We start from the raw sequence: 26193 nt of genomic DNA on the forward strand, positions 1-26193 counted from the left end.
TTTTATTCCGGACAACAGGAAAGGTAAGATACATTTTGAACACCATACACCATACACCAAATATTAAATAACGAATTGAACAAAGTTTGAGTCATATAGAATTGGTACATTTAACGGGCAACGAAGTGCCAGCGGGATCAGCTAGTTATTAATATAATGAAATTGTGTGTATGATATAAACCGATATTTCTATTACGTTTTTATTACTAGCTGGTCCTACACGGCGTTTCTCGTGACAAATGAAATAATGCTAGTGGATTTAGTATTTACTCCGTTAAATGTAAACTACACGTCATAATATATTTAACACAGTCATTTGGGTGATATCGACTAAATATAAAATATACAGGTCAACAATTATATCCAATTATAATAAATATTTCATTTTCTGTGACCATTGACAAACTATACAGAAAATAAAATATTCAAGTTTCATGAGTTTACAAATCCATTAGAATTAAAAATTAAAAAAATTGGTTTTGAGATTCACACCCTCGGGTATTGGATAACCTAGGTATCAAATTTCAGAAACATTTTAAGTGGTTACACACTCTTATATACACGGACTCTTTGGCTCTTACAAATACAGATTACTATGTTTTGGCTCAGCAATCTAAAAGCAATTGTTTTCTTTGAGTAAATTAATTTTTAAACACATATTTTTCAGTGTATAGGCCAAGTACCCAAACCGTCACTTCCGATGTATGTATAAAATGTGGTACCTATCTATATCAGTAAATTTGAGTGTAATCATTTATCAGTTACCAGCAGCTGCTTCAAACCGTATCAATGCATTTTCTTCAAAGATTCTTGCCGTGGTGTCTATAAAAAATATTGTCAGACCAGGCTGCTTGACGCAGCAGAAAAAAACGTACCTTAACGCGTATATATATATATATAGATATATAGAATGTACCCATATATATTTTTTTTATATTAATAAAGAAATATTCAACATTATTTCACTTCACTTATTGCATGTTTGTATTATTAATGTCTAAATACAATTAATATAATTTAATTAAGCCACCAAATCATACATATAATGCCCGTTATAAGCATACTCGGGAGTCGGGACCATATTATTTTATGTACCTACCTATTCGTACATTTCTATATTCAATTTTAAACTAATCATTATCATTTTTATTATATTATCAATAATTTAAAATAAATTGTTTCTGCCATTATTATTATAGTTACCTAATGTAATTTAGGATAACACTTGTCAGGTATATTATGCATTATTGTTTACACATTATGATTTAATAACTAATAGTTTACAAATTCTGCGATTACTATAAGTTTTATATCACGTATATAACACCTTAAAAACACCGTTAATTCACCTTTCACAATATTGTCATAAGTCATAACTAATACCTATTATTATATATTTGTTATTAATAACTATATAGTTTGTTTTTGTATAAATACTTAATTTACACATTTATAGCTTACAATATTATATTGACCTATTTTTTAATATTGAATTTTCACTTCCACACAGTCATTACCTTTGAGGTGACTTTTTGATGGCTACTGTTTTAACAATTATTATTGTAATTGTACTGTAAGTCTGTAATATAAATTGTCGATAGTTGGAAATAAATAAATAATATTATTATTAATAAAAAAACGATATTTGTGTGTATGTAAGTGATCTACAGCCAAGTCTATGACACTACACTCACGGCTGTGAATTTAGGTTCATAGGAAATTCTATAGGTACCTGAGGACCAGGGGATATGTACCTTGAAAACAATTTTTAAATTTTTTATTATAAAAAGGGGCTCACGAGGATTTGTTGGCTCATGTAAATCAATTTTTTGTTTATTTGCATAGGGTTGCCACTGGTTATAGCAAATAATAAAGTTATTTTGATTGGATATAATTTCAGACCTCCTTTTTATACATGGTCAAAATCACCAAAATTATTGTATTAAAAATACTTGAAGTTAACATTTAACAGAGTCTAAAACAAGGTAACTCTGGTTTTCGGTAGATTTCCACTGGCATTGTTTAATTTTTCACTGGTAACGTCATACAGAATCAACTATATAATAATTAATAAATATTTTATTACTTACTTTTTACGTTTCAACACACAACTATTAAATATAGGTTGACTCACGAACCACAATTATTTTTTTTATTGTATATATTTGTCATAGGTTATATAAAATAAAATAGTTATTAATTATTATCATATAGGATATCATTTTATAGGTACTTATATTTTATATTTAGTCAAAACAACCTAAATAACTATTTACTGTGTTAAAAATCTTTGCAGTTTACAACTTACTGTCAACAAAATGTATTTATTGAATGTAAAAATAATACACAAGTTGTTTAATGTGTATAAGTTAAATAATATTTGTAAATAAAATATTCATAAAATAATATGGTATGTATCAAATATTCAAATGTCAAAATATACTGAATTAATTGTAATAAGTAATAATAATATAATATTGATATTACTAAAATGTATGATATACTTATTTATATAACTTCTATTATCTTAGTCTATGCTTATAAAATATACTAAAAATATATACCCTAAAGATCCGATATTTGCGTCATACATTATACATACATATCTAAGTTGGTAGTTTAAATTTCATAATTTACTTCAGGGCTTACATTATTATATGTCCAAATTAATGATTTACCTTCTTATTGATTGACACAATATAGTACCTTTATAATATTTTCATTAAATATCTGGTAGTCATTTCTAATATTATTTATTTTTAAAATATTCATAAAATCAATACCAATGATTTTTGTTTGAAATCATTTTAATCTTTTAATTATTCTTGGAAAGGGAAAATAAATCAATGGAGATACAATTAGCTATATGTAGCAGTATAAGTTCTGTTTTAAAATAAATAGTACAACAAAAAATCAAATCGTTTACTAAATTATTTACTAAACTTTAAAATCTCTATTTATACCCATTATATTTTTCAAAACTTGGCGCCTATGTGATTCGTAATGTTTCTTACACATGTTTATTTGAAAAAAATATCAACAATTGGAGACCACAACAAATAAACAAATAAATGATAATTTTACCAGTATATATTTTTAACTAGGTAATTTATAAGATTATATTATGTCATAATTAATCCATGAATACTTTTTTTTTTTGTTCAGGGGTGGAGGTTGTTAAGCCCTCTTGACCTCCCCCTACAACCACACCACTGCAGGTATAATAGATACTGGATAAATGAACTAGTATAATATAATAAACAACTGTTTTTGAATATTGTAATACAATATATTTAATTTAAAATCACTATATATTTCAATCTTGTCTACATTATCATTAACACTATACAAAAGAAATTAATATCATATCATCATTATTATTAACTTAACAACTAACGACTTTACACAATTAATACACACATAAAATAATAATAATAATAATAATAATATAATGATCATGATTTAATAACATACAGATTTATAGCTTAATTAAGTGAAATACAATAATATATCTACATAATATTATAATATCCGGAAATTTAAATACGACTGAACCAGCAGTATTATAATATTATATAATACATACGCACACAAAATGCATTATAATTGTGTCTAAGTAGGTAAGATGTCATTATGTATCCGTCTCATTATTATAATATAATATCCGAGGATCAAACGCAAATAAAAATAAGAATTTTAGGTATAATTTCATGGCACGGAGCTAAATCGATGGAAATGAACATGTTATCAACCGGGATATATTAATGACAATACATTTTAAAAATCAAAACAATATTATATTGTACTGCAGGAAATGGACATGGCAGGTGAAGACTACTTTATATGAAACTTATTTTAAACTGAATACCTGGTGATGTATGAATAATGAATATGCGTGTTAGAGCTGTGAAGATGTTTAAAAAACAAACTCAACGAGGAGCAGTAGTCTGAACCCCCTAAACCACCACCCGTGGACCATACGTCACTGGTCACCTGCACGTCCACGAAAACAAAAGTCCATCGTCCTTATACGCGGACGTCCGATAATTATTTTGATTTTAACGCAATAGACGGGTATAATAAAGTTAGTAGGTACTCGTCTTCAGTTCGTTATGTGTCTGATGTTTTAATCGATTGTCGTCTGATCGATCAACGATTGAAATAATGTTTATATTATTGTTATTGTTATTAATAATATCCCCTGCTTCAACATTTATAATATAGATTCTAGACGAACCAAGAGTCGGAGACGTGTCATTTTATATTATTGTTTTACCGGAAGATACCCGTTTCTGCCAAAAATATTTTGAAAACCATTTTTATGTAGGTCATAATATATGTCAAGTACAATACTTAAAATTCAATTTAAAATACAAGAGTCAAATGAAACTAGTATAGGTACACCTTTGGTAAAACAATTTCTTTTAATAATGTGATTTTTAAAGAAATATGATAATTTACTAGTATAATTTATATTTTTGTGAAATGTTACTATATATTGAACATTTGAATCTATCTAATATGTAAGTACTTACCTACTTTACTATAATATTTTAAGTTTTATTTTAATAATTATATGCAATCAATTTTCTACTGTTAAATTTTTGCACTTATATCTACATGGTTATTAAACAATATTAGCAGAAATGTATTTACAAAAATTGATATTTTGGCAGAAACGGGAATCGAACCTCAATCGCTTTTGGTGGAAACATCCCATAATGCGTAAATCTGGGAGCTGTTTATTTTGGTATAACCTAACATACTATTATTACTACCGATAGCTAGACAGCTGATGATAATAATAGTATGCAATATTATGTTATTGTTTTTATTATTGTTATTATTATTATTATTATTACTATTATTGATGATATTGTTATATTGTACCAATGGTTCAACAATAGGCGGATAATTTCATATACGCATGATACCTATTACCTGGTATAATATATGGTAGGTAGGTATAATAATTATTAACCGCATAGCTATGATTACGTACTGTGACATGTTTTAAGCATGGTTACGATATTTTTGAAAAAAAAAGATAATAATAAAAAAATTATGAAAATAAATAAATGAAAGAAGGAATTACCTATGTACGTTTATAAAAGAGCTTCGATGCTTTACGTTTTTCGTTCTTAGATCTGACATGAGCACGTTAGGTACTTTTTATTATTGTGACATAGGTCCTGAGTGTACTGCATTAAATATTACAGGTATTGGGCAACTAACTATACACCATGCGATTATATATAATATTAAATGTTAGGTATAAGTATAATAATGTATAGTCTACAATATGGCGCAGTAGACTTTATAATACGATATTACTTATGTAGGAGAACAACCCACGAAGACATATTTTTATGAAGAGAATCGAAGGACATAATATATTATTTAGTATACAATATTATAATATGAGTAATGAGTATATGGGTAAATTATATTAACATGGATGATATGTGTTTATAATTAAAATAAGATGATACCCTTACGTATTATTATAACATATTATGCGTTATGTAATATATTATACATAAACAAAATTGTTGAGCAATTATTTATTTTGTTTGTAACTTACAAATACAAGAAAAAAACTACCTAAACCCTATATAATATGTAAAAAAAAAATGATACCAATATTATTTTATACAGTGGACAAGTTTTCACATAGGTATTTCATGGGTCTAATAAATAAAAATAATATACTACATGGAAAATAAGTATTTATATGATAATTTTTTTACAGTTTTTACCTACTACTAATTATAATTATAAATGGAGTACCTACATAATTTTGATTATAATTTTTAATTGATTAATTAAATTACTACAATAGTCTGAATTCAGTGTTTTAATGTCGATAACCACCAGCAGTAGGTACACTGTATATCTAATAATAATATATAACATGCCGATTAAATCATTAAGAACACGAATATTGATATTAGTACACGACGTAGGTATACTTAATTAAAAATTGGTGATCGCGGGTGATGACGTATCGTAATGGTCTGATGATTTTAAAATTATATTTTGTATTTTGGCACGTATTTTGCAAAAGTTAGAATATTAAAATCAGTTATGGATTGTACAGGGGTATGGACATCGTTATCGACATAATATAATGTTTAAATCGTGTTGACAGAACGCTTACGAAAAAATAAAATAAAAATAAAATCTGCTGGCTATTTTAGTAAATTTTGATTTGGTTGTAAAATATTTGAATGTGTATTTGTATATGAGTGTGTATGCGTGAGTGTGCGCATCACGACGTGATTGATGCATAAAACACAAATTGGGAATAATTATACACGTAGTTCAAAAAAATCGTGTCAATTATAAAAAAAAACTCGACGTAGGTTTATCGTTTATGGTTGTGCAAACAAACGTTAAGTTAAGATTTAATCTTATAAGTCATGACTAAAATACGCCGCTTGCAGGTAATAAATAACATTTTACTACACAAACTTGAATATTTGCTTAGATGAGGGATGTAATTAATCTGGCTTTGAAGTTCACTATCCGTTCGGTGGTCTGGGCCAATCTCTGAAAAGGAAAAAAACACACAACGACGGTTGTTAATAGATATTTATGTAATGCGGTCACATAATAATAAACATATTACCTCGTCGCCTGTTTTGTGGGCGGACATTTTTTATAAATATTATTTTTACTATTATTCGAGTTTCGTCATAATATTTCGACTGCGTCGGCTTTTCGTAAGATATACTTTTAAGTACTTTCGAATATAATATAATAAAATATGTTCGGCAAGCTGCACGCGTCTCATCGTTAGTATAATATATTATATTATGCGCACCGAACATATAATTAATATTGTCGAAATTTTATATTCTAGAGGTAAATGTGATGTAGAATTATACGTTTTGTAAAAATTCGAATTTGACTAGTTTTCATATTGTCTTACAGTTTCGTATCCTTTTGAGAATTTTGATGCATAATAATCAAATACCGCTCGAGTCCTAGATTATTTATGAGTTTTATAAGTGTTTACATTTTAGATGAGAGGACTGTGAAGTATAGCGTATAGCACAGTTACACACGGATATGACTGGCACTAACATGTTCCGCTCATCCAAACTTTAAATACTTAAAAGTAAGACAAATTAACTACGGGGATAAAATTTGATGATCCTGGCATTCTATTTTCTAGTAAATCAAAATTTCCGGAGAATTATTCTGCTTCAGAATGTATGAAATAAAAGCTTATTACGTTAAAAAAATAGCCAAAAATTCCATTTTTTTTTAAATGTCATGTTATAACAAAGAATCACATTGTATGTAATTCGTATAATATTATCACACGAATTCGCGGATGAGGCTTTTCAATAAACGCTGAACTTTATAACTCACCAGTATCAAGTCTTGGACCAAATTGGCCACTCCCCTGTTGGCGATTACGAATATTCTCGTCAGTGGTCCGGGTACGCCGACACTATATCCGTCTTCCTTGGCATTCACGTCCGCGTGCACCTCTTGGGCTTCGCCTGCTTCAGCCGGTACCGAGTCGGCCGACTCGTCTCTGTCTTGGTTTGCCCCACTTCCAGCCACCAACTGTCGTGGGACCAAAACACACAGAAAAAAGGATCATAGTTGGCATTTCTCGGTGATTATATAATAATATACATTGCTATGTACAATAATAATTATTAATATAGCGTAGGTACAATTTGTTTTGGTTATTGTGTTTTGTTTTTGTTTTTTTCTATGAAATTATTTTTTGTCTGTGTTGATGATTTTGGTCGAGATTGGTGTTGGTACACTATACGGTAGGGTAGAGCACGTTGTGTGTTGTAATCAATTAAAAATATCGAAAATTCAGTATTATAATATAGGTCTCTATATTATTGGCTGATAGACCACCCTCAACTCTTACAGATCTATAATAATAATATATTTCATATTTACATGATATTAACTGTGTAATATATTTGAATAAATTGTACACAGCGTGTGTAGTAATATTATTATAACATTAAAGAAAAACTCGGAATGGTACGATTGTTATTTATTATTATCAATAATGAACAAGACGTGAGACGCGATAAGTATGAATGTACAACACATGTATTATAGTCATTGATTAATTTTAATAATCAATGATAATTAAGCCATCTCGTTCAAGTTTAATATCAAACAAAAAACAAATTGAGCCACATTCATGACTTTATAATATGTTGTTTATAATTGCATCATGTTAGACGAATATGGTTTTAAAATCATATATTATAAACAGGCTTAAATTATTTAATAAACTGAGTATAATATAATATTTATTTTTGGTATAAATATGTATGGAATTTAATTACATACATGTAAATTATAAATTATTAATTGTGTGTATAATATATATTACAATCCAGGCAAATCAGAGTTGAGAGCGTTCGTTCGATGGCTAGTAGGTACATTGTTAATTTTTAATATTATGTCAAAATAATTTTCTGATAACATTTTAATTCAATATAGTTCTAAATGCTATTATTATAACACGTTGTATAATTTTTAATGTTTACACAACTTACGATATAAATGTGTATGTACCCACTAGATATTTTTTATATGATATGTATGTATGTGATATATTGCTCAAGTACATTATACAGATTTAAATGTTTATTTATTTGTATAGTTGCAGAGAAATTAAATATTATATTATGGTAAGTATATTGATTTTATCTGATATTAAGGGGGAATAGTCCACTCCGTTTTACTGGACAATGAATTTGAAAAACTAATTACTTTTTTCCTGTCGAAATTATTGTTATGTATATATTTTACATCCACTTTTAAAAATAAAAACCAGTTATGTGCATTGATATTGTCATTCATAAAAATAGAAGGCGTCATACTGCAGTTTCGTAAAATTGATATCAATTGTGTTACAAGTAGTACATATTGTTTAATTGTTGTTTAACATAATCCAGATGTAGCCGATGTAGGTGATGCATTATAATAATATTATACATAAATATGAGTTTTGATATTGGCAAATGCTTGTTTTTAGACGCACTAACGAACGATGACAGTTTATGTCACGAATTGCACTGGGTTATTACATAATAGTGGTTAGTGAAAGTAGAATTGATCACTTGACTTCCATCATACACCCAACGAGTTTATATTTTTCAACAAAACGATAATTTATAATGTTTAAATGATTATTTATGGTATTATAACAAGTGTTGTACCTAATCAATTTTTAGTGTGATAAATCGTGTTTTATTACCTACATTGTACATTATTATTGGGAAGGAGTGATAGTGCGCACAATATAGTGGCATCCTTGATTTTTAAGATGAATTTTTTTTTAATTTCGGGAGCTACATATTAAAAAAATCTAAAAAAAAAATGTTTGACTAGGAATTAAGTTATTTACCGATGGATATTGAAGAGGCTGTGCGAGTGTTAATGTGTTTGGGTCGGTGCCTGCGACCACTCTGTAGAAACCACCGGCAGCCCTAGCTGCTCTGTCCGCTCCCCTCTATTGAAAACCAAAAAATCTTTTTTTGCCTCAAACCATATTTTTTTAAGACCTTTTCTTTTTTCTTAAGAAAAAACCCTTTGTTGACCGCGTTGTATAAGAATTCATTTTTAAACATTATATGTAAACCACTTGTTAAAGCAAACTATTCAATTATGGGTTGGTACTTGAAAAAAAAAACAAGCGCATTGACTTGTTTTTTTTCTCATTAAACGTGTGACACGATTTACTAAATACGATTAGTTCAATTTAGATCAGCGACAGGCAAACAACTTTTGTTAAATTATGTGAGCACATAAAATACGCTAATTAATTTAATAGGTAACAAGGTCGACAAAGGGTTAGGATAACATTTCATTCGACGAGAGCAAACTAAATCATTATGGTACAAAAAACTATATTACATAATTATGTACACCTCCCCCAGGTGGCTGACCACGATGACCAGAACGATAAATTTATTATATCTCGCGGTCGTACTACATTAATATGGGTACCTATACTGGTGCTATAATATGTGGTGATTCAGAATGACCGTTTACTTATACATCGTATTTTAGTATTTATCAACTCCGATGACTGCACTCATTATTTGTGCAATATAGGTCAACATTTGTTGAGTCTTATCATTTAATTGGTTTTACATTTTTAATAATTTATTTTACGCCTTTCACTAATACACGAGAAAAATATATTGAATTACTGCACTTTCGTCATTTTATGATATTGCACTGTTACTTTGGCACTACAATATTTTATGTTCAAATGAAAACATGTTTGAAATTTTATTAAATTCGTTTTGAAAGATCCTCAGAATAATGAACGTGATCGCATCAGTTTGACATGCATGACAATTTATCATAAGTTCAGATTTCTAAATGTTTGATCTCTGCTCACGTCATTAAAATACATAATTTGTGTATTGAAACTGTTTTTTGAAAGTATTATTAAAATACTACTATTATAAAATTATTAATAGTAGGTACATACTGTAAATAGATAGAATTCAATTGGATTGATAGTAATAATAATTTTTAAAAAAACAATTATATTAATCTAAATACTTCTATTGTTTTCTCTTTAATCTTGGATGAACAATTTATGATTATTAATATAATTCTATACAAAAATATTATAATATATTATATACAAAAAAAAATGCATGAAAAGTTGTATAAAGATAGTAAACTGTGTTATAATGGTTCAACATTTCATAATCTAATATTTAGGTGCTATATAATTTATGTCAGTGCATAGAACTATAGTCGAAGATTATAATTTTTAAATTGTTTTATGGTGTTTGGAATTCTTAATTTTCCAATTTATCATATATCTTTTCCATGTCTCCGTAATCAATAAAAAGCGTATGGTTATTCCATTACCTATAGTTTCTCAGTTGGATAATCAAATCTAAACAATTTGATTCATTAGGTAGAAACACCTAACACTTGCATTTTTTATCCAAATTCGCTCTACATTTTATTAGTTTTCGTACTGCAGCTGCGACTTACTTAATGTGGTTAACGCCTTAGAAACGCCAACAAAACGTACCTATAGTTCATTGTATAACTCGACCGTAAAACCGTTTCAAGTTTATATATTGTAGGTAATGCAATTGACAGGTTTCAAGTAAAAGTTGTCCTATAGGTAGGTTTTTTTTAACAAATGAAACACGATATCCTATTATTACAAAGTGGGCGTTCGGTTTTCTTAAGAATTCGTTGGAATATTGGCCTTGTTAGATGGCCGGTGAATGTTCTTCGTTCATATGATAATTATTGATAATACATGGTAATACTGAGCGGGCACTTATTTCATTAGCGGTTGACCCACCGTCATTTTTATCACTGTGATCAATTGGAAATATTACACTATCTATTTATAATTGTTACCCGCACAATCAACATGTGGAATCTACAGAATTGTACCTCGTAAAACTACCGTAGATGCATTAGACAATATTATAAAGCTTACAGCGAAACGTTACCGAAACCGCGGCCTCGGAGATTCAGTGATAATATTAATGAATGAGGCTAATATTGCGTTATTGTTAATTTTCGTTCGGAAAAATTTTACTTTACATTAGTGGTGCGTTCATAGTAAATAAATATTATTATAAAGTGTGATATAGTTAACTAATCGGCACGTCGTTTTGTATGACGTTTAGTAGGTAGTACCTATGGCATCGGACGAGTTGTAAGCTTGTAAAAAAGGTACGGTAATCGTAAGCGTATCATTGTACATTTGATATTGCAGTTTTGGTGTTTTAGGACCGCACAAGATTCTACATTCGTGCGTATTCTTATAATATATAATATTATACAAGTGTGCGGATGAATTATAATTATGTGATTTTAGGACGTTATTGCAGAGATCGTGGTGTCGAGTGTTTAAAAGCTTAAAATAGTGTGTTGTACAGTATTATATTATTATATTAGACTGAGTGCCTGAGTGTTTCTACTGCGTCCCAAAAACATATTGATAAAAATCCACAATATTGCGACAGGTGGGCGGAGCTCCTCTACTTTTTTATGAAATATAAGACGTAATGTATAAATTAATATACATTTAATTAATTGAACAGTTATTTTTATTTGAAAAAAAATGTTTATATTGTTAATAATATATTTATAATAATAACAAATAATAATATTTCACTTATAAGGAGTCGTTAATGGCATAGGTACCTCTATGGGTACTCTTAAATTTTAGTTTTTTATTTGAGGATTGATGGTTTGTGAGATGGGTATCCAAAAAGTAGGTTGAGTTCCATTATTTCAAGGGACGCTAATTTTTTTCAAGTCCGAGAGTCTTATCTGTTATTATTTTTTGAACGTTTAGTGCGTTCAATTTAATTAAGACTTATTAACTTGTTAATGCCCATTACCCTTACAATAAACAAGGAACAAAAAAAAAATCAATATTATGATCTATCTGGACGCAATTTTATCGTGTTTGAAATAAACATGTAGGTGGTCGTCAAGTTCCATCTGGATACTGATCAGACACAATAGTTATCTGCTCTTATCAATTCGGGACGCAAGTAGTAGGTATGTGAATACAGCGTCATATTATACATAAATAGGTAATAAGCATTTTTTCGTTTTAGATCATATATTAGATGATATTATGATATATAACAGTTGGTCGTGTTTTTGCAGTTCCGTAACAAAATCGGAAAAGAGAAAAAGTAGGCAACGTACACACGTCATATAATGAAAAAATAACGGCGTGTATATGTATATATATAATTACACTCACTCGGATCAAGTCGAATAAAAAGTTGCCGGATCCACCGCCGGCTCCTCCTCGCAGGTTGAATAAGAACCGTTTGTTCCTGGGGTCTTCTTCCGCGACCGTCTCGGCTTGGGCGTCGTCGCCGGCGTTCGACGACAAAGCGTTATCAGATGACACGTCGTTATCTAAAACACAACACCATACCAGCCCGTTATATTATTATTTTTCTTTCTGCGGACACAGAAGGGATACAGAAATATCCAGTGTGACCGTCAATAATCGAGATCACGCACCTTTAAGCACACATATTATTATACCATATATTATTATACCATATTACATATATAATATATATATATATATATATGTAATAAATATATTACATATATCGACACAGACCATTTCAATACGCCACCGCCGCCGTACCTTTGGTAATTTTTTTGTTTTACTCTTTTTACGAAAGTATTCCTAGGACAATCGGCGCGGGCAGTTAATGGAATTACTGTGGTTCCAATGAAGTGTTTGTGTGGGTGGGTGTAAAGATACGATACGGACAATATTATATGTATATAATATATATAGACATATAGTATCCACTAGGTGATGATAATAATAATAATAATAAGCGTGCTATACATATAATACTCACAACGTGAGCGTGTTTCGTGTGCAACCGTGGTTGATGTTTTAAGTACGGTACTTATGGTCTTCGGTGTCGGTATTGTAAACCAACACTGTGCAGCCTTACATGTATTGTGCGCACAGATCATATACAGAGCGACGATACAATATTATATCAATGTATTAATTATTAATTATAATAATATATCGATGTTGCCAAGGGCGCCTGAAGTTAATGTAGTGGGAGGGGGATGATCTACCAGCCCGGCAGCCCACCGTATTTTGGGCGATGATGGCAAACCGCGTTTCTATCGAATAAATTGGTCCGACCACTTGCTGCACTTGTGACTTACGCGCGCAGGCACCCTTGGACATCATAATATTATCATAATCAGTTCGATTGAACGACACGACGAAGCAGCTGACGGTCGTGGTTTCATACAGCCGACTATCGGTAAATCGAACGAAGATAATAATATTATTGGAATAATAACGATATTGATAATCCCATTAAAACTGTCGTGTACGACGTTTATGTGCCATTCCCCTTGGACTGTTCGAGTTACCGACGGTCGATTGTATCATACAGACACCGCGTGTTATTGCACATTATTCTGATACAGAGATATTATTATTTCAGGAACTTTATACATAGGTACTATTATTATTACAATGTATAATATTATTAATATTCAAGCATTTTTTTCTAGTTAGAAGATTAAAATATAACAAATAATATGTAAAATAAACAGTATAATGTACCTAAATCTATTTAATATATAGTCTGAAATTACATAGATACAACGATTATACAATACTCGTGTTATATTATATACAAATCGTTTTCGACCTAATGATAATCACAAATGTAAGTTTTTGGTTTACTAATATTATACTAATATATTATAGTATTATGTGACTTTGTGTGGGAGTACAATAATAGACGTTTTTTCTTTCATTAAATTATTTAAAACGGCAGCCAGCACCAACCACAACATTGGATCTTTAATTAAATTCGATTTTCCTGCAGTTATATAGCGTGGACACTTTGTATTCGATATACTATTGACGCTTTGAATAACGTCCGGCTAATTACAGCAGTCGGTGTCACTAAATTTGCAAGAAAATCGAACTTAATATCATGCTCGCAGTTACTCTCGAACACGATATAATATAATTTCTAATATTACTATATGTACATCTAAGATCGACGTTAAGCTATATGGCTACACATCGGTTCACCAACTGACTAAAGGTCGTTGGCAGATCAAAATGAATGTGGGCCGAAGAGTTTTCAATCGGACCGAATTCAATTTGGCCATCGAAATAACAGTGCCGTTCAAGCGATTTGATTTCAACGGTTTAACTCTAATCCGTGTCGTCTCATATTATTATCATTATTATTATTATTATTATTATTATTATACCTAATAATACAAGCTGCAGCTACTGCAGCATGACTATTATAGTATTTGGTTATTAATGAAGACGATACGAATAGAAAATATTTTAATCTTCGTTCTAGGTTTAGGTATCTAAACAGAGATTTCAATTTATTGTAAATTTAAAAATAAAACGTTTGATATGAATAATAATAATAATAATAACAACAACAACAATATAAAGGTACATATCCCGAAGAAGAACAATAAATTGTATAAATGTTATCGGTCTCTTCAGTATACATTTAATTATAATATTACAGTGAAGTATTAGAATATGCGGTACAGAGTATTACCAAACTAACGAGAATATAGCCCTTATTCCACGTGCAATTTAAAAAATAAATGAAAGAAAAAAAAGGATATCATACATAAATTAACTTTATTACAATATTAATGTTCACACATAAAAATAAATAGTCAAAAAATAATATACTAATTACCATTCACCTAATTAATTATTGAAATAAATAATAAAAAAAAATAAATTATCAACATTATAATATAATATTTTAGGTTGTAATATTATACTTATTTCCGTCATATTTTACCAGTGTCTGTGAGCGGTGACCGTTTTTTCGTTGAGCTTGGTTCGTTTGTTGAAACTTCCCTTGCTGTCCTCTTTACAATGCCGGTGCCCACTGTGTTGTCTGAGTCCAATGGCTATAACAATATAACAGCAATAATGAAAACGTCATTGAAAATCTCGCCACATTACGAATGATTGTCGCATGCAAAGTTATATAATATTACTGTACATTAATATCACTCAATAAACCAAAAATCATGCATTAGTATACGAGAAGTTCTGTGCCAACCATGTAGTCGGTGACACACTGACACTATTTAACGCGAGTAGAGATTTGTGTTTAAGCTAAGACGATCTTATGCGTATTCTACATTGATAACCTCTATTATAAAAGTCAAACGAAATACGAAAAAATATATACATAAACAATAAGGTGAATCATTTATTTAGGTTAACAATAAACACTCATTTTCTCAGTATTGAAATAACGTAAAAAAACCTGTAATTAAACCGTAAATGATGTGCAACTCCGTAATCGTTTTTCCGAAAATACAATTAACTCTCTACAAAAGTGTTATCCTTAAAATTATAATAATATAATTACCTATTAAAAGCGAATGGCCGTGTTACACTTAGTTACACACAGTATAAAATAAAACAGTGTTGAGTTTAATTATATACCTATGATACATACAATATAATAATATTACTATGATAAATAATAATAGTATAATACATTAATGTATATAATACACGCTCAAACAAATCATTTCTAAAAGGTTATGAAATCGATCTCCAGAGCCGTAACGTGTTATGCCTTGCAACACTAAGCTCTACGGCAATATCGTTTACCGACCAGTAGCTTGTCAGTTAAGATTATCTTCCCTTGTTGATCGAAAGCATAATGCAATATTAAAATTTATCATTAGACTTCTTAGGTAATGGATCTATTGACTCTCCAAACCTATTATCACGAATTAATTTTAAAGTACCCAATCGTTCATCTCGCTCATATATACCCTATCTTCAATCCGACATTCTTACACAACTATAGTATTAATGTATTATTGAACCTTTACGTCGTTTAATGCATCTCTAACTAACGTGGATCCTTCTTTCTCATTTTAAATATATAGGTACCTATGAGGTATCTTTACACACAACTTGTTTATCTTTATTTAATTACCTATGTGATTATTAGTAAATAAGATATATTATAATACCATAGTATGTTATCCAAAGGGATTGCTCATAAATACAATAAATAAATATATAAATAATATATACCGCATGCACACATACACAATGTACTATAACAGGTATCAGTATAATACACTAATACACTATATTAGGCTTATATACCTACGTTTCAATGCGGCGGAGATGCGATCGCCAGTGTTAATAATAATAATATTGTTAATCGTTTCAGTATAATATTACTGATTTTAATGATATTACTTAACGGCATTTATTACACTATCAAAAAAGCAAATCTTCGCAAGCCATATTATAATTTATAACTACTGCCGCGGGATCAAAAACAATGCAACACATTATATTATTATACAAAAAGCAAATTAAAATAACAACAACAACAACAATAATGACGTCGCGTTTATATCGCGAGTATACTTAATATCAATTACCGGATATATAATACGAATACCGATCACGTCAGCGTGACGAAAGGTGGATTAATAATAGGTAAGTACAGTTTGGTCGATATGTCAAATTTATAGAAAACGGACGATTTGAAATACATAGTTGTGTTTTCTACGCTACGATGATAAAATTACATAATGATATATGATAAAGATCGTAGGTAGAGTTCTATCGCAATCGGTACTACAATCGGTTAATCGTTTTCCCGTCGCCATCGCACACCGCTTTTTGACACTATTGTAGGTAGACATACATTGAGGTAAACCACGATGGTCATTATTATTATACTTAGGTACTGTGAGAATAAATTGTCCGTGACGACATTACCCGTTAATTATCCCGAAAAGTTTTTTCCGGAAAAATAAAAATCATTAAAACACGAACCGTCAGGATCTCAGGATTCAGGATTCGTTAATAAGCTCTGCAATTATGTGGTTTGAATACTTATCAGCACACATGTGATTTCTTTTTTATAGCAGTCATAATATTATTATGGTCAACAATTTCAAACTTGTCCTCGTCGAATATTAAAATTAAAAATCGGTTAAAAATATTGCAGCTCCATCCAAATACAGTGTAGGTATTCTTATGCTTGCATATCGATAGTGTTAAAAATGGAATTTGTTTTCAAGACTTGTACAGGCATGTATATTATAACGTCCTCGGCCTCGTAAAAATGAAAACTCCGATCGCAATATTATCGTATTAAATCATTCGACACATGCATCTAGCAGTACCTTTAAACATTCGGATTTCGGACGCGCACGAACTTAACACTAATCACTAATCAGGTATCATAATTTTATTATAAATTATGGTATACGCATACCCTTAATACGCCTGTATTGTTGTTGTCTTAACTAGCATAACATATTATATTATGGATATTATTACGTCTAAAAATATTACTATAATGACGTTCTTAAAATAATAATAATAATAATAATATATTGTACTGCAGTTTATAACATGCACCGACATGGGCCGTCCTCGGGATTTACCATTTGAGTGGTTGGCGAGCTGATTGCGTTGGCGGTGGCAGTTGCAGCGGCGGCAGCAGCGGCGGCGACGGTGGTGGTGGATACTGATCCGGCGGCCGGAGCGGCGTTGGTTACTGGGGCGGCTTCGGCGGCGGTGGTGGTGACCGTTGCGGCGGTGGTGACCGGGGCAGAGATAGCCGCTGGTTCGGCGGTAGTGACCGTAACTTCAGAGGCTGAATCAGCCGCTACGGCTGAGTCAGCAGCCGCGGCTGGCGCAGAATCAGTGGCGGTCGCCTCAGATGAAGCCGGCTCCTGTACTCTCGATGCAGCCGGGTCAGAGTCTGATGACGGCGAGGACGACGTGTCAGCCGTCGGCAGGACCGTCGCTGTATCTTCGTCCTCGTCGTCCGTGGACGGTGGGAACGTGGGTAACGTGATCGATATCCGCCGGCCACCATTGCTACCGGATTCACCACCGGTACCGCCAGTGGTGGCGGTGCCACCCGCACCGGCACCAGCTCCGCCGCCCCGGAGCACCAACCTGCCGATCACGCGGAATACGAATCGCGTGATTTGTTGGATCTTTCGGTCAACTATCTAGAAAAACAGGTGACACCCCAAACACACATATACACTAGGGTGATCCTTAGGTCATGGATGTAGAAAGTAACTAATATAGGTACTATGTACACTAAGGTGTTTCGTCATTAGTTTTGTTGGTCTGTCGGTCTGTCGGTATGTCGATATTTTTTTTGTTTGTTTTTCAATGTGAATGTTGTGTATGATGATGCCTAACCTCCCTACCTCTGATTTTGATAACTATATTAGTAGCGCCGTATAATATGTACAATGTGTTACCCATGTATAGGCACAAATCCTCTGCACCAAAATTAAAATATGTGCTTAAGTGCGCCGAGAAAAATGCACTACAGCGAGGTTAAGCTAACCAAGCCACGGGTCGGTATGCAAGGTATACATAGAATTCAGGGTGGGGAGCTTATGTTTAGCACCCACCCTATTTCGGTCGTTTTCACATCGCGTGACTTCATAACAAGAGCAGTGAGTTTTAGTGTTCTAAACGTTCTATGACATGAAAAACGTTCTTCGTGACATGGACGGATGCTACTAAATAACACCAATTACACATTATACCTAATATATTATGGTATAATATCTAGAGATCAAAACGTTTTACTACGAAACTATTGGTGTACAGGGTATAACAGAAAGAACTGACCAAAAAAAAAAAAATTATAAAGTATTTAGAATTAAAAAATAAAAATAATTTTTTTTTTATTACACGTGTAGCGCAAGTGGCTATAAATTATATATAAACAAAAAAATTTAAAAATATTGATTAGAACAAAAGTTATTCCAAAAGTCAGTTCTTTCTGTTACTCTGTATACTGCTACTGCTAAAATCTATAACTACAGGCTTGGGCTGATAATGATTTAAAAATGGCCTGCAACCCCATTTGGCACCAACGACTGAATGACTGCAATGACGCGCCTGAACTAAAGCATTTAGTGTTGTGATGATTCAACGTGTGACCATCATTTTCTCAGCCGAGTTTATTTTAAAACGATCATTGGTTACCAAATTTATCCGACAGTATATGAAAATATGGAGTTGAAAAAAATATCAACAGAAAATTAGGGAATATTTTGATATATCCCCCATCAAGCATAGGATGGACTTTTAATACCTAGTTATACAATCATTCTTTAGACAATTAGTTATAATATTGTGTATGAAAATCCAGCGAAATCGTCTGAGAAATGGAATGCTTGCAGTACGTTAAAAACCCCACCCTGTATAATATTATGCTGCAGCTATTATTGCTCAGTCGCCACACTCAAGTGTTATGTGTACAATAATATTATGACAATATATTATAATATATCGAGTAGGTACACAATCGTTAAAGTCGAGATTTAAGTGGACGTGCCCAACAATGCCTATTATTCTTTGCAACCTTTGTCCGACACGCGCGTAACACGGCAAGATAATAATATAACAATAAATTATATTTCATATTATATACTTGTTAACAGCTATTACCATTTATTCAACATGATACATATACGAATAATCAATGCTTTTACTCGGTCATATTATCATAGACCTTCTATAGTCGGTCGCGTGGGTGAAACACCGGCGAATATTTAAATTGCTTCGTATAAAGTACTTCGCGCTGTACAAGATTTTCCACATAAGTTTTGCTACTGTCACTTCGACGACTATAATATAATCGGCTTCTTGCCAAATCTCATTATAGGTAAAATGAAATTGTTGGTAAATGCATTTGCAGGCGTTTTAAATAATCGAAAAGTTTCTCTAGGATTTTGTTTATATTTTTTCCTATGATACAAAAGCATATTATAATTTTTACTGTTTTATATCACATAAACCTATCACGCTAATAAATCACATTAACTGATTAATGAATTCTTACATCTTACAATAAAACAAATACAATAATAATGAATATCGAAAAAGCTAAAAAAAAAAATAGTTTATAGAGATTTTGATGTTTAGTGACTCTATACTAATAATAGAGCTTACATTTTACACTGAATAGAGATTAAAAAAAAAATTTAAATGTTGCTGTTAATGAGTTTTGGCAGTAAGCTAACTATATTATATCATATAACACTATAATAGCAAATAGGTTATACAAGCAATAACACTAAAATGACCAAAATATTCGATACATTTGAAATTTGTCCGTATGTTTAAAGAATAGAGATAAACCATTTGTTTAGATATGCATATAGGTGCAAGAGTAAAAGGGTGGATCTAGAAATAAAAAACTAAAAAAAGTTGGGCTAAACTCAAGAAATATACACCTGTATACATAATTCAAACGGGTCTAGATTAAATGTATACAATTAAACTTTTAAGAACTTTTACTTTTTGGTAAATTTAAAATGTTGTCACTTTAAGTACATAAATAGAAGTCGATCAGTGTCCAATACAATATTTTAGTTCGAAACCCCTAATGAATATCTCAGATAAAAATAGTAGTTACTATTTATATTCATCAAAATTAATAAAATTATAAATAAAACAAACCCAGAACCGTTTTAAAAAGTATAAGTATTTTTATTACTTTTTTAAACCTTAGTCTATAAATAATAATTCCTCTTTTGAACTACTTAACTAATATGAACAAGAATGAATTGTTGTAATAAAATCCATGGTGTGTGTTTGTTGATGGTGGGGGAGTAAGGTTTAAGCTCTCATTGTGACTACTGCACAGTAAAAAAAATAGTATTTAAAAAAGTGGTAACATTTTTCAAAAATGCTTAACAATTGGAGGTCATTAGGTCATCATTATATAGGTACCTAGCCAAGTTTGCGTGACAATAAAAATTTGGATGTATAGTTTACCGATACACCATCAAGTTTATTAAACGAAAACATCGACTGCAGTCTGGGCAGTGCCAAGCCGGCGTTGAGTGTTTGTATTTTGACGCATATACTGACTAGTTTACTACTTAAGTGACAGTTAAAAATTATAATATTGTTCATATTTTCAAATGAGTATGTTATATAATAATATACCAATTACTTAATATACTGGTATAGTCGTGTACAAATTAAAATACCGGAGAAGAAGAAACCACCACGCTGGGTATCACGACAGTCGTCGACGTGTTTCTCTTTTATAGGTATACACATGACACATTCGATAATAAGTTTATTTGTTCCAATTAATAACTGTATAATATAATATAGGTTTCCCATACATTATTATTATTAATTATTACCATGTTACGCGCAAGAGACAATGAATTACGTGAGCGCTGTTGCACCATCTCAATCCTTATGCGAGTACAGTAATAATAATTATTATTTTAATAATTCTTCAACTATGAAAGTATAAATATTTTAAAAAGTTGGCATCGGCACTTCATCGTTGAATAATTATTAATTGTGTGCATCGTGTATATGATATGAACGAAACTTGTTTCAGACAGACAAAATCAAAGTCATATCGATGTTATTTAGGGCATAGCCAATATTATTATTTATTATTAATGAACTAGGTTCAAATTTCCTATGGGAACGTATTACAAAGTTGCAAACAAGTAAATAGTATAATATTAAACGGTTATTCTCTTATATCACTCTATCAAAGTTATTTTCTCGGTTAATGTAGGTATGTGTTTATATTTTACATAATTTTAAATCAATATATTATTTACAATGATAAAAATATTTAAAAAAAAAAAAATGTTTAAATTTCATACTTTTTTTAACCGATGACATAGATTTTTATTTTATATGCAAATATTATAACTGAATAATGATTAAAAAATCATTTTGCCACATTAGACGTATAAAACTTTAAAGGAAAAATATAGGTAGGCACTTCTCGGTTTCTGCAGTATAGGATAGTACTATAGTCAAGCCTGGGTAAGTTAATGATTATTTTTAATTGAGTTAAGTTAAGTTGATAGACAACATTTTAAAAAGTTTAAAGTTAATGGTTTTCTTTTTTTTTTAACTCAAGTTATTTAGAACTTACAATTAAGTTATTAATTTAATTTAAGTTTTTTTTTTAAATTTATAAATAGCCAGTAATATTTGTTTTAAAATAACAAAAATTAATGTTTATGCAATATGCATCATTAATAATAATTTTACTATTTAATTATATTTATAAATTAATGTAACTTGGATTCGTTCTAAAATAACTTTTTGTTTATTAAAGTTTATATTAATAAAAATCAGTCAAGTTAAAAATAAGTTCATTCAAATTAAATTTAAAAATGTTAAGTTAAAAAGTTAAAATTAACTTAACTTTAAATTTTTAACTGGTTTATGCCCAGGATATACTACGTATATAGAAAGTCGACGTCTAGTCAGAGTAGAGTATCATTCGCGATGATTGTTGGTTAATCATTTTTATTTTATAACATAATAATATATTATACTATTATAGACGTGTTAGAACAATTTTCTCCAACACCGTCGTCACCAGACTACTAATATAGCGATGTTGTCTGTGGTGTCTTCGGCAAGAACGAGTTGTATAAGACGTATAGTAGTCGTTGGGCAAGTATATTATTTCGCTTATTTGCCAAGTACATTATTGTTTGTTTTGCCCACTTTGTGTAATAGGTACTTTTATATACATTCGTAGTTAATACGTCCAATGAAACAGCTGAATTATATTGTGTCATCATTGTCGTTAGTAAAAAAAATAATAATGAGTTTCAAATCGCAAGTCACCCAACTAATATTGTGTGTATTACAGTTATAAAATATTTCCATATTTATTCATTTATTTATTGTTGTGATCGTAGCCGTTGAAATGTTGTATTTGATTAGGTAATACATTTGCCATTATACTTTCTAAGCTTTTTATGACTCGGACTAACAAAACCACTAACAACAAACGCAATACTAAAACACATTTTATATCTGCGTCTCAAAAAAAAGAAAGAATAATTTTGTGTTATATTTAGTTTCATATACTTATCGAACTTTTCTTTAAATTAATTCAATTGATAAGTACACCAGCTGGGAATTCAAGTAGTTCAAATAGGTAGGTACTGTTGTTGTTATTATTTTTAAAATCAAATCGTTAGATGATAAGGTTAGAAAACAAATTATCGAGTGTCAATTGAAAAATCTTAAAGTACCTATAACGAAATATTACAAACCGATATTAAACGATACAATTCTTCGTTGATTTGATCTCTTTCGTTTTTAATTTGAAATAGGTTAAGAAACAGTAGACATTTATTTTTATTTTTATTAAACGAATCGCTCAACAACAGTAGTCTGTTGGACGCTAAATAATATAATATACTGATTCTAATCACATTTGCCTTTTATGATTATAAGAGGTAAGTAGCAAACTTTTTTAATGTCATGGCTGTTCTTTAGAAATTACACAGTACCCATATGTACTATTACTATTATTATAATGCTCCATAGACAGTTACATAAACTAAACTGGCTTCTGGTCATGTTCTTTTTAACAGATTTCAAAACGAAGTATTATTTGTCCTTGTTGTTGTTGTTATTACCGATATCTTAATATTGAATCAGAATTGCTGATCATATACAAAGACAAATAGTTATTATAACGGTTTAAAGTGCTATTGACTAATACGACACTTTGATCAATGATCATTATTCATTACGATGCTTCGTGGTTAGCCGGTATACCAAATACGATGTAAAACAAAAGAACGTTTTTTTTATAATAAACGAGACTTTGTTGTATTTCTATTTTTTTTAATGGCGGAGAAAATATGTCTAGACGAAATAGTTAGTTAATGTTAGCTTTAAAATAAATATGGCAGAAATTGTGCATGTTTTTGTGTGAATATTATTATTGTGTCGTAAAAATTGCATTTATAAGTTTTCAAAGCGTAAAGCAGATAGGTTTCTTGTTGTATTTGATAAGTTACCAAGTTTGATGCGTATTGCGTGTTATATACGGTATAGTACCTATGATAATATGTTTATTTTATGTGCTTAACGAACTGACTCGTAAGCCTTGTGTATTTTTTGTCAAACGATACAGTCACGTAATAATAACTACAAGTAGGTACCAACCCATACCTAAGAGAACAAGGTAAAGAGTTAGGTAAATGGAGTCTGTGAGATTTGAGAACATCAACATACTTCAGGGTTATTGCTCGGGGGAACGTGAAATATTCATCAAACGATCGTATTGTTATTATTTTAAAGTTTAAACCGTTATTAAACTGTGTATATAAACCACGCGTGTAGGTGGTAGTCATTGCCCATTAGGTATAAGTAGGTACTTATGTAGGAACCTACCATTAAAAACAGCAATCCGCGAGTTTGAATTAATTTCTATGTTCGAATCGCTTAACAAAATGTTGTATGTTTGTACAGTAGATTTACGTGGCTGCATAATATAATATGTATTATAACCATTTACATAACCACTATAAGCGTATGTCGTAAGAGTTTTAAAAATCGCATGTCCAGGTGTACGCCATATACTGGTTTTGGCATAAAATGTGGTTGTCCTTTAACCAGAACACTCGAATATCCGTCGAACGATATAACCCACGAAAATGTTTTCATGTCTATGGTTCGAATGTAACAGACGAAACGGTAATATTCAAATTTATAGTAATAATTATACTCGATGTGCTGCAACACTCGTTCGGTCGTTTGTAATCGGTCAATAATGTTTCATCCATAACCTTACGAGCGGCGCTTTATTAATTTCACCGAATAAAGGTATCACCGAGTATATGACCTATGATGTGTACACATTTCTCAAAACACGTTCAGCGCTATCGACAAAAATTTGGATACAACTCAATCTTAGCCAGAAACAAATATGTTATATTACGGCTGATGCGTTTGAAGACGGGTGTATATTATATTATGATGAAATACTTGAAACGAAATATTGAATGCAGCCCGTTAATGTGAATCATCCATAATACATTTTATATGAATAATATGTAGATAACAAATATAATGATTTTGTTTTTTAAACAAAAAACTGAAAAACGTAAATTTTCAACACAGCTCTGAATATATAGGTCATGACGTGCCGTGATATAACATCTATGTTTAATATTTTAATTTAATGATCGCAACGTTTGGAACTGCGTTACTAATTAATTTGTTCAAACATTAATAACCTACATTTTCTACAACGAAATTACATCATATAGAGTGCCTGTAGTATACCACGCTAGCACTCGTAAATCCGGTATCGTATAACGCAAAAGATACACGAATGACCGATACGCTCTAGAGAATTTGTCAGCATTTCACATCGAGATAATAATACAATAATAACATTTCACAAAATTATCCGTTAACTGTCTACGCATTGATTGAAACGCCGAGTTACTAATTGTTCGTTAAAATGTGGGATATTTTCGAAAACTCACTTTTGGTAGGTAGGTACCTATTGTTTTTTATTTAACGTTGATTGACTGTACGATAGTTATCAGAACGATTAATAGTGCTTTGGAGAGTGAATGTTATTAAGTTTGTTATATGTTGGTCTATCGTCTATGTATTAACATTTAAAGAGTGTTGAATTTTACCTGAGATAGATTTGGAAACAGCTGCCTTAAGAAGCCGATCGTCCGTTTGTCTCTGACATTTTTATGACTAGAGTCTTCTGCTTCAACAGATAAAAATGCTTCCGATTCCTGTATGGGAAACACAATTTTCATAAGATAACAAATGAG

The 26193-nt window shown here is 30.6% G+C and overlaps 1 protein-coding gene across 1 annotated transcript in view; it reads right to left on the reverse strand.

Annotated features, from left to right (window-relative positions):
• Positions 1–3426: 3426 nt before the first annotated feature.
• The window catches only part of LOC132932508 (uncharacterized), a 38495-nt gene continuing 15728 nt past the window's right edge, over positions 3427–26193 (reverse strand). The window contains exons 3-8 of the mRNA XM_060998897.1: positions 26047–26154; positions 18001–18576; positions 15360–15471; positions 12770–12930; positions 7381–7581; positions 3427–6552 (exon numbers count right to left, since the gene is read on the reverse strand). Coding sequence (XP_060854880.1) covers positions 6487–6552; positions 7381–7581; positions 12770–12930; positions 15360–15471; positions 18001–18576; positions 26047–26154 — 1224 coding nt within the window. The 3' untranslated portion in view covers positions 3427–6486. The remainder of the gene's footprint in view (positions 6553–7380; positions 7582–12769; positions 12931–15359; positions 15472–18000; positions 18577–26046; positions 26155–26193) is intronic.

Source organism: Metopolophium dirhodum, chromosome 1, assembly GCF_019925205.1.
Source record: "Metopolophium dirhodum isolate CAU chromosome 1, ASM1992520v1, whole genome shotgun sequence".
Taxonomy (NCBI): Eukaryota; Metazoa; Arthropoda; class Insecta; order Hemiptera; family Aphididae; genus Metopolophium; species Metopolophium dirhodum.